At 37.9% G+C, this 16,675-nt stretch overlaps 1 protein-coding gene across 1 annotated transcript; it reads left to right on the forward strand.

The window, feature by feature from the left end:
• Positions 1-678: 678 nt before the first annotated feature.
• LOC107783775 (protein GAMETE EXPRESSED 3-like) lies at positions 679-13,032 on the forward strand. The gene is made up of 11 exons (XM_075230220.1): positions 679-864; positions 7,518-7,638; positions 8,181-8,371; positions 9,602-9,925; positions 10,206-10,452; positions 10,615-10,899; positions 11,016-11,102; positions 11,394-11,426; positions 11,548-11,607; positions 11,683-11,825; positions 12,300-13,032. Exons 1-11 carry the CDS (start codon positions 679-681, stop codon positions 12,840-12,842), a joined length of 2,220 nt encoding a protein of 739 aa, XP_075086321.1. The 3' UTR covers positions 12,843-13,032.
• Positions 13,033-16,675: the final 3,643 nt, after the last annotated feature.

Raw genomic sequence — 16,675 nt, forward strand, 5'->3', positions numbered from 1 at the left:
CTATGTTTTAAATATTATGTTTAACTGGTTTAACTGTAGTAAGTAATCGGCTTACCTAGTCTTAGAGACTAGGTTCCATCACGACGCCTAAGGCGGCATTTTGGATCGTGACAAGTTGGCATAAAAGCTTTAGGTTCATAGGTTTTACAAGTTATGAACAAGTTTAGTAGAGTCTTGCAGATCGGTACGGAGACGTATGTACTTATTTTCGAGAGGCTAGGGAACTATTTGGAAAATTTCACTTCTTTCATTCTTATCGTGCGGATTCATTGCTTTCATAGTTTGAGCCTTTGCATTCCTATTCTCTCACAGATGGTGAGGACACGCACTACCAGATCAGATAAGCAGGCACCCACACCCGCACCCCCTGCTAAAGCCATGAGTGGTCGGGACCGAGGTAGAGGCAGATGAGGGGCACGTGCCATAGCTAGAGCACTTGCCAAAGTAGCAGCTGAAGAGCCACCAGTATCTCCAGTTGGGGAACACACACCGAAGGCGCCTGTTGCTACCCCTGGACTGCAGGAGACGTTAGTGCAGTTCCTGAGCATGTTTGGTACATTGGCTTAGGCGGGATTGATTCCAGCTGCACTAGCTATTTCACAGATTGGGGGAGGAGCTCAAACTCTTACCGTTCATACTCCAGAGCAACGGGCTCACATTGGTTAGGTTCCGAGTGTTATGCCGATACAACCTGTTATTTCGGTTCAGCCTGAGGTCAAGCCAGGGGCATTAGATGAGGAGCAGAAGAGGCTTGAGAGGTTTAAGAAGTATGACCCACCTATTTTCAATGGAACAACTACCAAGGATACGCAGGAGTTTCTACAGAAGTGTCACTGTATGCTCCGCACCATTGGTATTGTGGAGGTGAGCAGAGTTGCTTTTACTACATTTCAGCTGTCAGGAGCAGCATATCAGTGGTGGAAGGCTTATGAGGAGGGTAGGCAAGCTGATGCAGCATCACTCACTTAGACTCAGTTTTTAGAGATATTTTTGAGGGAGTTTGTTCCCAGACCCTCAGGGATGCGTAGCACACAGAGTTCGAGCAACTGCACCAGGGCACAATGATAGTGTCGGAGTACGCCATTAGGTAGTGCGAGTTGTCCCGACATGCACCTACCTTGGTTCCTACAGTCAGAAAGCGAGTCCTCAGATTTATCAAAGGGCTTAGTTATGGTCTTATATTCAGCATGGCTCAGGTTATGGAGATTGTAGGAGGTTAGAGTGTATTTTGGGCGAGGAGAGGAAGGATAAGGAGGCCAAGAGGTCTCGAGGTTCTACTCTTCAGCTCTGACCCATTTTTGGCGGGAGCTCAGTCAGTCGGCCAGTCCAATTCGCACTTCAAACTACTCGTGGTGCTTCAGCTAGTCAAGGACCTCAAGGTACTCATATGGGGCAGTCTTCTTTTAGTGCACCACATGTACGGGGTTCCTACAGTGGTTATTCCAATCATCCAACACAGACTCAGTACCAGCAGCCACGCTCGCAGTGAGGTTGTTATGAGTGTCGCGATACTAGGCACATAATGAAGGATTGTCCCAGACTCAGGAGAGGTGGGTTTCATCAGGGCACACAGACTATGAGCCTCATTCTAGTTACTACTCCACCCATGCAGCCAGCCAGAGGAGGAGGACATGCAAGTAGAGGGCATCCTAGAGGGGGAGGCCCGGCCCGTTGATATGCTTTCCATGGTAGGGTTGAGGCCGTTGCACCAGATGATATCCCTACAGGTATGGTTTTGGTTTGTCATAGAGGAGCATCAGTCTTACTTTGATCAGGTCCTATTTATCAAAGTGAGTCCTCCTCCTACTTGCTTCATATATGGATGTGCTTCGTGATTCTTGTACTCTGCATATGTGTTTGCACCTGTTGAGAGATTCTATAGTGGTAGCCAGTGTCTATCATTTTAATTTGCTCACTATTGAGAGTTATGAGACTAGGATGCATTTTTTGTTACTTAATACGGTTGGTTTTGATGTGATTTCTGGATGGTTTGGCTACGGCTTGTGATCTTGGTGCTCTACTGGTATGAGAAGTCCATTATGTGTTGTGGTTTTGATCCGTGAAATTGAGTTAGTGAAAGGTTTCGGTTGGTGTGAAGTCTATTCTACTTGTGATTTAGAGCTGAGAATGGGATCCTCGTGTTTTTATGTGGGTCAGTATGTTTGGACTGCGTTGCGCGGTAGAGTTATATTAGGATGAGAGCCTTGCGATTAGTTCATATGTTTTGTTACTCCCTTTTGGAATGGACTCGTAGTATGATACCGATGGGGAGTTGTACCTGTTGGACTTGTTTGATAGTTCTCTCATGTATTTCTGTTTTCATATTCGAGTTGTGCTTGTTGAGTTTAGATTGCGAGGTATGTGCCCAGGTGGAGTTGGGTGTGATTTGTTGATATGGGTAAGTGGTTATGAAATTTTCATGCTTCTTACATCATTAGAAGTGTTGGGAAGTTTTGGAACAGGGTTCTAGTTGATACGAGGTTGATTACCAGTACTGGATTTGATTATGGGCAGCTATTGTGGTCAGAGTTGTTGCTATGGGCATAAGGGCGATGTATTATTTCATGTGGCTATACCTTGTGGGTGTATGCATGAGTTGTTGCAACTGTTTGAGGTTGATATAGTGTTTTTATGTGGTGATTGGATATTTGGTGAAATGTTTGGATGTTGAAATTTGGTTCTAAGGCTTATCGGTATGGGTGGAAGGGATAATCTTCAGTTGATGTGGTTTTGTCGGGCTTATGAGGATTGGGGTGATGTGGGATCACCCATGAAAATGAGTATGGCGAGTTCATTCGGTGATTTGATGGCTTCGGAGAGACCATTGGCACGTTCGACGATGAACGTTTATTTAAAAGGGGGAGAATGTAATGACCCGACATGTCGTTTTGAAAATTAGCATCTCGTTCGGTGGCTTAAGGTCTCGAGTAGCTTCGTATTATGCATTATGATGTGCGTGTATGGTCGGTTTCGATTTCGTGCGATTTGGGTTTTATTTTGAAGGATGATTTTCATTTTAGAAGCTTAAGTTGTAAGAGTTGACTAGGGTTTGACTTTTGTATAGATGACTCCGGAATGGTGTTTTGATGATTCCAGTATCTTCATAAGGTGATTTTGGACTTAGGTGTATGTCCGGATTTTGATTTGGAGGTCCGTAGGTTAGTTTGATGCTTTTTGGCGAAAGTTAAAAAGTTGAAGGTTTGGAAGATTGAGAAGTTTGACCGGGAATTGACTTTGTTGATATCAGGTTCATATTGTGATTCCGGGAGTTGGTATAGCTTCCTTGTGTCATTTGGGACTTACATACAAATTTTGAGGTCATTCCGGATTGATTTGATATGATTCGGAGCGAGTTGTAGAAGTTGAAAGTTTATTAGTTCGTTAGGCTTGAATTGAGGTGCGATTCATAGTTTTGATGTTATTTGATGCAATTTGAGGCCTCGAACAGGTCCTTGTTACATTTTGGAACTTGTTGGTTTGTTCGGACGGGGTTCCGAGGGGCTCGGGGGAGTTTCGAGCGTGGTTCAGATCATTTTTGACTCATGTTGCATTGCTGAAGAGGGTCCGGTGCTGGTGTTTCCGCATCTGCCAAAGAATGGACGCAGATGCGAGGTCCTTTGGTGCATCTGCATGTGCACAAAAGCGTTGTCGTGGGGCACAGAAGCGGGACGTCACGCAGATGCATATTTTGCGTCGCACCTACACTATCGCAGAAGCGGATGTTCTTCTGCAGGTGCGATCGTTCGCCCTTCCAGTAAATTCCACAGAAGCGGCTCTTGCATTGCAGAAGCGACGCTGCAAATACGGTTGCTTAATCTCATTTGCGAAATGCCTGGGCAGACTATATTTCATTCGAGGGTTTGCTCCTTTACTCATATTTTTTGAGTAGTTTCACGATTTGGATTGGGGTAAGTATTTTTGATACGGATTTGGTCATATTTCATGATTTCATACTTGTTTTTATTATTTAATTAGTGATTTGAATTGAAGAAATTGGGAATTTTTGCAAAAACTTTCTAAAACATAAAATGATGATTTGAAGGCCGATTTGGGGTCGGAATGTTGATTTTAGTATGGTTGGGCTTGTATCGGAATGGGTATTTGGATTTTGTTAGTTTTGTCGGGTTCGAGGTGTGAGCCTGACTTTTTTTTTTTATTAAAGATCGAAGCTTTATTATCCAAAATTATTTTCTATGGCTTTTATTTATGATATTAAGTTATTTTGGCTAGATTCAAGCCGTCCGAAGATTGTTTCACACGGGAAGGTCTTTTTAGAGTATTGATTTAGCTTCTTTGAGGTAAGTATCTTGCCTAACTTTGTGTGGGAGAAACCACCCTGTAGGATTGGGTTTAATTTCACTACTTGAATTATATGGAAGACGTGTATATGAGGTCACAAGTGTGTACACGGCTTTATATGTGGAAATTGACCGGATTAGACTCTTAGGCTCTTTATATGCATATAATTGAATTTGTCATTACTAGTTCTACATTCCTTTGTTAAATTTATCCTTATATGCTTTAATTGAATCTGTCAATTCATGTGCTACATTTTACTATCAATCTATTCTTACATGCTTCATTTGAAGTTGTTAGCACATGTTCTATCTTTTATTTGTCAAGTTTACTCTTATATGTTTTATTTAAAGTTGTTACCTTTAATTGTCACGTTACCTCTTTCATTGTTGAATTATTCTTATTTGAAGTTGCTATTACATGATATCTCTTCGTTTTCAAGTTATTCTCATGTATTTAGACGTAGTTGCTAGTTTGTACCATCTCTTTCATTGTTAGCTTATATCATACACCAGAATTCAAAGTTGCCACTTCATGAAAATACCTTCATTATTGAGTTTATTCTTAAGTAATTAATTAAAGTTGAAGTTATTGAAAGCCATTAACCTGTTTTAGTTGAAGTTGTCGTTTAATGAAGTATTGTTCTTGTACACATTATGGTTGAGCCGTGGGCTATATGTTCTGGTGATATTGGTATTGTTATTTTTTAAAAGGTTGTGGCCTATAGGCACTTGTGGTACGAGTGAATATGTCATGTTGTTATGATGTTAGCATATGTGATTTGTTGTGTGGTTCGATTGTTGTTATGCAGAGCATAAGGGTGACATCTCACTGTTATTGATAGTGTAGAGTGATATGGGTGGCTATTGCGTTATTGTTTGAGTAGAGTGATGCGGGTGGCTATTGCGTTATTATCTGAGAGGAGAGATACGGGTGGTTATTATGCGGAGTGATACGGGTGGCTATTGTGTTAAATGTCTGGGAGGAGCGATAAGGATGTTTATCATGATGTTGTCAATACAGAGAGATAAGGGTGGCTATGTCAGGGATGATACGTGACGGCCTGGGGGCATAATGTTGATGATATTTGTGTGATGGTATGATTTTTCTTGTGTATGTCATGCACCTTACGTGACTTGTTGTGTTGTTTCCAATGAGCTACTTCATGTTTTTGATATTACTTGTTGACTTGGACTGTAATAGTACACTCGCACAAGCATATACTGTAGCATGTCGTTTACACCAGTTCAAGAGTATGAAACTTGACATTCATTGATCATGCATATGCATTCTTGTATTATCTGCTTCTATATTGAGCATGTAGCCATGCCGGGCGGATTGTGATGTTAAGCCTGTGACCACGCCGGGCAGATTGTGATGTTGAGCCTATGATCGCGCCGGACAAATTATGATAGTGAGCTTGTGACTATGTCAGGCGGATTGAGATATTGGCATGGGAGTTGTCCGTGCGGTTGTGATTAATAATATGGGCACGGGGTGCCATGAGCATAAGGTTTGTGATTTGGGACTCGTGACTTGTGATTTTGAGATGAGGTATCTCGGAGTAATATTTTTATGAAACTTGTGCTAGGACGGTTGATTATTCGGTTGCCATTTGTTTACCTTATTTGGTTTCACTGGTACCTTAACGGTGTTCTGATTGCTTTACGGTGTTTATCACATATTTATTCCTTATTGTCATTGCTGATTTTTGCTTTCATCATTAGCTTTCTACTTATATACTGCACATGTTATTATGACTAGTAGGAATCTTGACTTGTACCTCATCTCTACTCCACTGAGGTAAGTCTTAATACTTAATGGGTACCGACCGTGGTGTACTCATACTACACTTCTACACATTTTTGTGCAGATCCAGGTATTGGAGATAACGGGCACAGGCAGAGTTAGCTTCTTGATCGTGAGGATTTAAGGTAGAGCTTCTTGATCGTCGCAGTCCCTTGAAGTCTTTTTTCTTTGATTGTACTGTTAATTTGTTATCCGAATAATATTGTATTTTATTTTTGAGATATTTCTATGTATTCTTCTAGAGTTCGTGACTCTGTACTACCTAGTCTTGGGAGGATTGTGGTGATCATTGCCGCGTAGGCTTGTGTCATATTTATTTCGGTATTTATATTAAACTCTGTTTTAAAATATTATGTTTAACTGATTTAATTGTGTTAAGTAATTGGCTTACCTAGTCTTAGAGACTAGGTGCGGGAATTTTGGGTGCTGACAGTTCCTTTTGTAAATAAGAACCAATTCGGAAAATTTTATTTCTCACCATTTTCCGTTCAACCTTTACTTAAAAATTCCAATACTTTTTTGTTCTATCATAATTGGACAAACTTTTCCTCGGAAATATTTATCATGAAACAGAAATAGCAACATTTTTAAAGTCTGTTAGGATTAGCTAATTATAAATAGCTGATAAGTTTGGAGTGCTGAAAAGCTTTTTTAAGTACTGAAACTGATTTTTAAAATAAACATTTACATGTTTGGATAGAAGTGCTGAAATTGATACAATTGATGTGTTTGATAAAAAAAGTGTTGATAAGCTATTCTTTTGTTAAAATGACTAAAAGTTCTGAATTTTAAGGATAAACTAGTAAAAGTGTTGGTCAAGCTAAAAGTGCTTATAAGCTAATTAAAAAACTATAAGTTGGGGATGATCAACTTATGACTTATGGCTGATTTTAGCTTATAAGTATTTTGAGTATTTACCAAATGCATAAATAAGCCATAAGATATTTATAAGCCAGTTTGACCCGCTTATAAGCTTAGCCAAACAACCCTCGTAAAGTCACCAAACAATTGTCTTATACCTCTTTACCCATTAGACTATCATCCACTTAACTTAGAAAGTGACGCAAAACCAAAGCATAAATTGTTGTATTTGCTACAAAAAATTGTGTTTACACCGAAACAATAAAAAACTTGTCAAAGAGGAAAATTAGTCACAAAGTAGGACATTAATAAAATATACTATAACACAATTTTATGTAAAACACACGTGGTTGTTTTCGTACATACACCAAATGCAAATAAATTTACAGTTTTTTCCCTTCATTTTTCGTGGGACACACATTGGAAAAAACAAGTCAATAACCAAACACTATAGCGGTTAATTAACCGCTCTGCCATGTTTGAAGAATGAAGTTTTGGGATGTCATTCTACAACTCTGTGATTCTCATCCATTCTATTGAAACTTGTACAGTGTGCATGTTCAATTCCTGGAGACATGATACCATACGCACATGTTGCAGTTGCTTTGGTATTTTCCCTGCTTTTAGTATCAGCATCAGTTGTGTCCTTTGCATATCCCCAAACGTTTTCAGGTATGTATATATTGTGAATTTGCTAAAAAAAGATGATATATGGGAGTATTGTTTTCGCTAAGATATAATATATACTGATAGTGCAAAGAATTTTGCTTTTCGCATTGATGAGTATGAAGAATTTTACAATATCAGTGTGCAAATTTAGCCAGTAACCTTGACCAAAATTTTAGTGTCAATGCCTCTCAGCTGTTTTTGGCAAAAGCATTTGAAGTAGGAGTACTAATTTTTCTCTATATATTGGCCAACTTCATGACCCAATGGTATGGAATTGATGTGTTTTTCTCCAACTTCTATATGTAAGTTGTTGACGAATACATCCTCAATACCAACTTATGTAAATTAAAATTGGTTCTTTCATATACAGAAAGGTTAGGTTGAGATTTTTAATTTTGTTTTCCTCCTTTTTGTCATTTGACCTTGCTGTTGAATTTTGGCCTCATTTTCCGCTTTATATGCATCAAATATAGTTATAGTTCGCAAAAATTGCATACTGTTCAACCTTCTAAAATCTTTTGAATTTTTACATTTGTTTTGTTTAGGTCAAGAATCTTTCAAGAAAGCTGCTGCATATAGACTCAGCAAGCCACTGATCAGTGATGATGGGAAGGTTTATGTGTGTTCAGAAAAGAACTTTTTTGCCTTTGAAGTCAATGGTTCCATAGCGTGGACGTTGTCTCTCAATTACAAATGCAGCCCTAATTTAGCTCCAGTTCTAGGGGAATCAAGAAAGGTAAGATTTTAGGCTTAATCACTTCAATTAAGTTTACCTTAATTGCTGGACGGTTTACTTCTATAACTGACTTCTTTTGTTCACAAAAGTGTTTCTTGCTATTCAAAATGGTAAATTTGTGAGCATTTATATCTGTGGTTCTAGCTCCATATTCCTCTACTTTCATATATTCTCTTTAGACTTCCAGGAAAGATCTCATATCAGAATTTTACATTGGAACATGAGAAGAGAAGCCGCAGCACGTAACAACATTCGCATGATCTTAACAAGCTAGGTCCTTTGATTAAATGGTGGACGACGCTGGCATCTGTTATCTCGGATAGCCTACACAGACAAATGGATAATTTTTATAGGCTCAGTCTACGCAATCAGAATGAACATGAAAGAGATAGGAGTGTACTAGAAACTGGAAAGTAAAAGCTAATAGATGATTGAGAACTAGATAGAGAATTCTGTCATTGCAGAAGCTAAGATTTACACGGAAGTATAAGAAAAAATTCTATAGTCGATAGTCCTAAGAAACTAAACCAAGATTTTATATGATTTGGCATGAATATTTTTTGAGTAATGTTGGTTATTACTACTAGTCCTTATTTTATTCTCAAAATGAATTAGTGAATATATAAAATGGTTTTATGGGGCGAGCATGAATCGTGTGACTTTTTAGTTTGCTGAGGCTTTTCGCGTTCACCTGAAATAGGTTTCCTATCAAAAATGTTGAAGTTTGAAATTCTGAAAGGTATAGTTATTCTGATCTAACCTTTAACTGTGTGTTTCTTCCTTCTGGGGACAAGGCAAAGAGTGAAACTCATACCTGTTAGTTTCAACGTTCCTGCAATTGTGGAATCGTTAACATAAGAGTTGGCAATGTTTATCTAATAATGTGGAAATCACAAGCCTTCTAAATGTTGTGGACTCATTATTTGTCACTGTTCTAATGCTGCTCTTTCAAATGTAAAGAACTTTGTCCATATTTAAATAGGCTAATTTTCTTTACATGACAGTTTCAATGAGATTTTTTTGGTAACTGTATGTCAAAGTTCTCATTTTGACTTATAATGTAGTGTTTTAGTACAAGTTCTAAATCCTGCAAAACATATACCAAAAGGGGCAGCCTTAGTCCCTGCCAAGTTTGATATAAGAGCTTGACATCTTGTTTCATCTATTAATTGGTATTGTTTCTTTTAGTATTTTTGTTTGGTTATTAATTATGCAAGCTATTTTTGGTAGATATATGTGGTTGCAGAAGACAGAGTGCTGAAGATCAACCCTTTGAATGTTGGAAGTTCTGAAATAGCTGTAGAATTGTTTTTTGGTACAGAATCTGAAAGACCGGGGGAGATTATTGGCCTTGCAGTAAGTATGTCCAGTTCCTTTGTACTTATCAATGTCAAAAACAGGGGTCTCTTTTCTTACCGGTTGCACGGAAAGCTGCACTGGAGTGCTGGCCCGGTACTTTATCAACGTGGATATCGTCAAGGTTGCAGGAAAAACATCACTGAGTGTTATTTTTCCTCGGATCCTGTGTTCGATCACTGTGAAGCTAGTATATATGTAAGCTTTTCTGTTCCCAACTTCAGTAAACATATTCTATATTTTGGACTTTAACTATTTGTACGGTATTACTCTTTCCATGTGTGCATCAAGCGAATACTTCATTAGTAACAGATAAAGGAGCAGCCGCTGATGCATTTCCTATATATCCATCTAAGGCAGTTATTTTCTCTGCTTATACAATGGAGTTGTATGCTCTTTAAACTTGTCCTTTGCATAAAGCTTTATCTTGCATGTACTTTAATATATCCCAATTCAACCGTTCTTTCTCCAACTGCAGATCTCAAATAATCAAGGAGAAATTTATGCTCTGTCAACTCGTAGTCCACATTTCAAATGGATCCAAGATTTCAGTTCATTCGGCAATACACTGACCATGACATCTGGCAATAATGGTCTACTGTATGTTACTATAGCAGCTAAAGCTCTGGTGCTAGCAGTTGATGTTTCCAGGGGAAGCATTTTGTGGCAGACAAGTATTGGACCGCCAAGTACATCAGATTATGCCCCCGCTGTTGATTCTAATGGTAGTATTTTCCGTTACCTTTGATGCTCAGAACTTACTTAAAATTTAGCAACTTTTAATTGTAGTTTGGCTTATAGACTCTTAAGTAAATTTATCTGACATGAACTTGTAATTGTATCAGCCTTTCCAACTTATTCATTTTTCTTTTCAAATTCAATTCCAGGTTGGATATCTATTGGTTCATTGGACGGTTACCTCTATTCATTTTCACCAGAAGGAGTTATCAGAAAATTCCCTAAAGTGCTTAACATGGATTCTGCAATCCAAGTTAGTCCTGTTCTTGATTGCTCAGGATATGCAATCTATGTTTCTCAGACAGAGATTGAAGGAAAGATTACTCGGATAATTGGAGATTACACTTACATCTCTGCGACGAAACCAATGGGCGTTATCTTCACACTGATTAGTCCAGTTACTGGGACCATATTTTGGTCTGAACAATATCCTGGTAACTACCCCGCTCTTTTCCCTAGGCCCGAAAATCTGTTTGGCCGTGTCAACAACATCAGTAGTTTAATCACTTATCTGCAGCACCCTAACCTCCATTATTTACTATTGCATCAGGCCAATTCTCCTCGGAATTTTTGAGAAGTGACCTGCAACATTTTCTTCTGGATGAAAGTGTCCTCCTTGCTTTTTTTGCAGCTTCAAGTGAGTATCTTCACAATTACGGATGCGCTGTATTTACATTGAATACATGAATGTCTCAACAGGTCTCGAATATTTGATATCGATGAATAAAACAAGCTTCCATTTCTTTTGCATTTGAAGAGGGTGATGCAGTCATCAAGAAGGACTTGAGCAGTGCTTCAATTTTAGCTGTTTCTTCTATACAGTTCATAAAATCTCACTTCCGGAATAAGTGTAGAATCTAAGGAGATTTTCACTGTGCAATTCATCTATGCTTAATGTATATCTAATAGAGATGGATTACTCCTGCAGGTATTGGGAATCCACTGCCATGCCGAAGCGCACGTAAATATCCTATACCTTTAATAATTTTCTCTTATATTGCACATAGACAATATCATATATATATCACGGTAAGTTCCTAGCATCCTCTTGCTTCAGTTGATTCATTATTCTTTTGCATCAGGTCAGAAGTTTGCATTAAGCTGCTCACAGATTAAGCCTAAGAATTTCAGCATCTACACAGGTAACATCTTACATATTTTTGTAGTGATGTTGCTAGCCAATCAAGATTCCAACTAATTAACTTCTTTTTCTTCAGGTAATAAGAAGACAATTTTTCTGTTTCTGATCTTGGAATCTATCATATTGATAGTACTAGCAGTACTAGTAAGATTTTGCTGCATGTTTTGGAAGAAAAAGAAGCTTCAACATCAAGATCTTGGAAAATTCTTAGATAAAAGAGTAAGCTGAAATACATTCCCACTCTCTTTTCACCTTTTTGACTTTCTCTTGTATGAAAAATGAATTTAAGCCGGAAGAGACATTTTATGGGATTCGGCTCCCTCTCGATTATTCTTTCCAACAAGATCTTTCAGTACTCCATTCAGTTTGTTTCTATCCTTTATTTTTAGGTAAGAGATCCATATTTACTCCTCTACTGTACGAAATAATCTTAATTTTACCTTCTGTGCCATTCATACTCTTGTTGTCCAGCAAATCCTCTCGTATTAATGGAGCTCAGCTCCAGTCTAAAGTTACCTACCTCTGATATACTTCATGTTGGAGTTCCGTTAGGGTCAAGGATAAATACGAGACGATTTGCTAATGCAAGGGTATGAATGGCCCCAAAGAGTACAACGGAGAGTAAAATTTAAGAATCTTCGTGTTGTACCAAAACACTGAAAACTGAACTCATCTTTTTTGTCCATGTTTCAGCGATCACTTCGACTTGAGAAGAAAGCTTTTGACAGATCAATCACAGAGGTTCAACAAAAGGCCGCTGAGGAAGCAATAGGCAATGAGGTGTTGGAAAAGCTAGGCAATCTAGTTAAGGAAAGGGAAGGCATAGAAAGGAAGCTCTCAACCTCATACAGTTTGGGAAAGGACCAAACTGGTTCTCATTCAACGTCCCTCCTTCCACTGTCCGATAGAAGCTTTTCGTTTCAAGGCGCGAAGAAAGAGAGTGTTACTTTGTTTCATACAATCAGTGATACTTGTTCTGAAACTAGCTGGAGCGAGAGGGAACATTCCGAGATGCATATATCTGAAGATGAAGAAGAAACAGACGATGCAAAGTCACCCACTGAAATATTTAGTTGTAGCGATAATGAGATTTACAAGGAAGCATATCATGCTAGTCCATCTTGCTTGGCTTCCAGTTCGAAAGTGTTTATGAATACATCAAGCCGAGTGATCAAAAGGATTCCATCTGCAGAACCGCAGCATAAGCATAAGGAAGAGGAATTCATATTCAAGTAGCTAGGATATGTCGCTTTTCAACTTCAACTGGCCAAAATGCTTTCTATTTGAACGGAACTCCACAATTGCATAAGCACGTAAAGAAAAAAGTAGCTACCTCACTGTTACTTATGCTTGTATTTTGTGGATTCATCTCCTATTCAGAGCCCCCGATGGTTGGATCTATTAAGTGGCATATGCGGTATTTTACACAAGCAATATCAGTATATTGTCACAATTCCGCTTGTAAAGTTTGTCATGGTAGAATCTATTCGGCCTGTCGTATATATATATATATATATATTCGGTCTGTCGTATATATGATATTTTTCAGAAATAATATATTTATATAGACATAAATAAAAAGGTTTTTTTTGCGAAGCAATATTGGATGACACTTTTTACTAAAAGGTATTTATGTTAATATACTATTAACCATGGATTTGGTTTGGATATAGTATTTATTGTGGAACAATTATTTATTCAATTTTAATAAAAATTTTAAATATATCATATATTCATATGCGTCCTTTACTTATATAGTAGATGATTTAGTGTATACAGTTTAGCTTATACACGGAAGATTAAATCAGCAGCAGTGTTTTAAAAGGCGTTTTCGGGGCGAGCCCTGGGCCGAGGCGCACCAAAAATGCCTCGATGCGAAAGTCTTAAGAGGCGTACGTCCGGGCGTTCGGGGCATACGCTCGGGCGTTTAAGGCGCGTTTTTGTCGTGAAGCGTAAGCCAGATACTTTTTCAAATTAAAATAAAATTTGTTAAATAAGTCCTTCATATAATACCCAAATTCTCAAAAGTAAGCTTGTAATTACTCGAAAATTTTAAAACTGAAATATATTAAATTTAAAAGTCAAGACCTTTTTTATTGATTGAAGCCCTAATTTATGGTCTTTCCCAATTCTTTATCTTGTCCCTAGTCTCCTAATATCTCCCAAAAGCAAACGAATATTCAATTTTTTTTACATATACAAAAAGAACTCCATATTCCTTCATAGTAGCAAGTTCAAAGTTGAAATTACACGCTAGTCATCCTTTTTATCTTCCATGTAGAAAACTTTATTCTTTTCGACTCAAGTTACTTGTGCTTGTAAGTAGCGTATAATAGATTATTTTGACTAGTTTTTTGTGAGGATGCATCACATCTCTCTCTATATATTTTTCACATATTTATAGTTTTCTTCAATTTTCATGCAATTTTACCTATTTATAAATATTTACTGTAATTATATTATTTTATAAAATATTAAAAATTAAATACCCATTGGATTTACACCCCGTGCCTCGGGGCTTACGCCTCGTTGAGGCATTTGTAAAACGCTCCGCCTTATGCCCACGCCTTTTAAGACACTGATCGTCGGTCCTTATAAGTATAAAGATCACGTTCACAATCTAACGATGGAATTGGACAAACCATTAGGAATGATTGTAGCACAAGATTAAATATAATTTATCTTAATTCTGACTTCTTGTGCTAGTACATTTTGTATGTATTAAACGGACCAAGTAGAGATAAGTATTTTATACTGACTTAATAAAATAACTTCTCTAGCCACTAAACGTACTTATACTTTTAATCTTTATATAATTATTATTAGTTGTGTATATTATTTATTATTTTGATTTATTAAAAGGCGAGATTCTTTTGTGGGTTAATATGCCTAGTAAATTGGACAATGATAATATACATTGGCGAAATAATAGTTAGTTGATGGAATCCATATCTCGGTCTAGTGATTGATGATACACCTTTATGAAAGCTTATAAGTTTTTTTGTGTAAACCCTGCAGGTGAATTTTGTATCCGTCACATGAAATAAGTTAAGCGAAAGTCTAAAGGAAATAATTAATGAATTAAATTATTAGTAATTTAATTTATTTGATTAGTATCTGAATCTTAACACGGGGAGTTAAATAAGGTTTAATGAAAGAATTTCGAAATTGAACTGAGGAGTGCAATTACGAATTTTTAGTGAAATAATTCGTAATTTATTATGGTAGTATTAATTCGAATATTTCGAATTAAGTCCATAATAGGAAGCCTCGTTAATTAAATATTGCGGTCCCTGTTGTGCCTGGTTTAGAAAAAGGTTTTAAACCCCAAAACCTGTGACTATATAAAAGGGTCTTATTCCATAAGGAGACAGAAATTCGCCCACACGAATAATTCTGGGCATTATTCGGATCACACAGTAGAAGACTATGGAACTGGAGGATGATCCCCTGGATGATTTCGCTCTTACTTGAAGGCTCTTTTCGCGATCGTGATCGTGGTCACGCTTCAAGAGATAAGTATCTATTTTATGTTTGATTAAAACATATGATTATGTGTTGTCAATATTACGTGCAAGTGATCCTTGCTATTTGCTTCCGCTGTTTATACTTATTTTCCATCAATTGGTATCAGAGCCTTCTTACATCTATATAGATATCATGAAATACGTTTGAATATATGTGTGGTTATATACATGTATGTGCAGTTTATCTTTCCTTTAACGTAGGAAAGGAATTAAATCAAGATTAATCTGTGGTTTTAAAAAAAGCCAGTAGTTGAGAATTCTGGAATCTGGACGATGTTTCTCACAAAGTTGTATATGGCTTAATATGAACACTGTTTTGGAGGCGGCGGTGAAATTGTCTGAAAAACAGAATTTAGTTGCCTCTTGGATATTTAGTGACGGTGACGGCAACAGTAAGACGATAGTTTCTTGCAAGTATTAAAAGTGACTTGTGTTTTGGTTCACATGATGTAGTGGCCAAAAAGACTTTGAAATGACCATTAGATTGCTTTGTTTTAAATTGGTTTAAAAGTAACTAAAGGGAGGTGGATAAGAGCCTGTTTGGCCAAGCTTCTCGAAGGGCAAAAGTACTTTTTTTCTCAAAAACGTACTTTTAAAAAAATTTAAATTGTTTGACCAAGACAGAGAAGTACTATAATGATCCGGACAGTCGTTTTGAGAATTTAAGTCCCGTCCGACGGCATAAGTCCCTGAGCAGCTTCATATTATATGCCTTGACTTGTGTACGTGGTTGAATTCAATTATCAGGTGATTCGAAGTGATTTGGGATACTTAGTCCCTAAATGAGAGCTTAAGTCTTAGTTGGAACTGTGTGAAGACGGATCCGGAATGGAATTCTGTCGACTCCGTTAGCTCCGTTGAGTGATTTTGAGCTTAGGAGCGCGTCCCGAATGTGTTTGGGAGGTCAGTAGTAGATTTAGGCTTGAATTGGCGAAAGTTAGATTTTCGGCGATTTCGGCCGATAGTGGAAATTTTGATATCTAGTTCGGAATGGATTTCTGAAAGTGGTTGTGGGTTCGTAGTGTCATTTGTGACCTGTGTGTAAAATTTGAGGTCATTCGGACGTGGTTTGATAGGTTTCGGCATCGGTTGTAGGAATTTAAAGTTTCAAGTTCTTTAAGTTTGAATTGGAAGGTGATTCGTGATTTTAGCATTAGTTGATGTGATTTGAAGGCTCGACTAAGTCCATATGGTGTTTTAGGATTGGTTGGTATGTTTGGTTGAGGTCCCGGGGGGCTCGGGTGAGTTTCGAGTGCTTAACGGATCAAATATTGAATTTGTGTTGCTACTAAAGTCTTCAGGCATCTGTCATTTTCGCACTTGCGGTGGAGAGACCGCAGGTGCGTGATCGCACATGCGGGGAGGCAAGCGTAGAAGCAGAAAAATGGAAGAGTGCCAGGGGTCGCAGGTGTGAGGTGAATTCCGCATCTGCGATGCCCGCGGATGCGTTAGGGTCACGCAGGCGCAGAGGAAATCGTAGAAGTGGACAATAGTACTCAGGTGCGCATTCGCAGGTGCGGCCCTTTTTCCGCAGAAGCAGAC

This window comes from Nicotiana tabacum, chromosome 14 (assembly GCF_000715075.1).
Source record: "Nicotiana tabacum cultivar K326 chromosome 14, ASM71507v2, whole genome shotgun sequence".
In the NCBI taxonomy this organism is placed as follows: Eukaryota; Viridiplantae; Streptophyta; class Magnoliopsida; order Solanales; family Solanaceae; genus Nicotiana; species Nicotiana tabacum.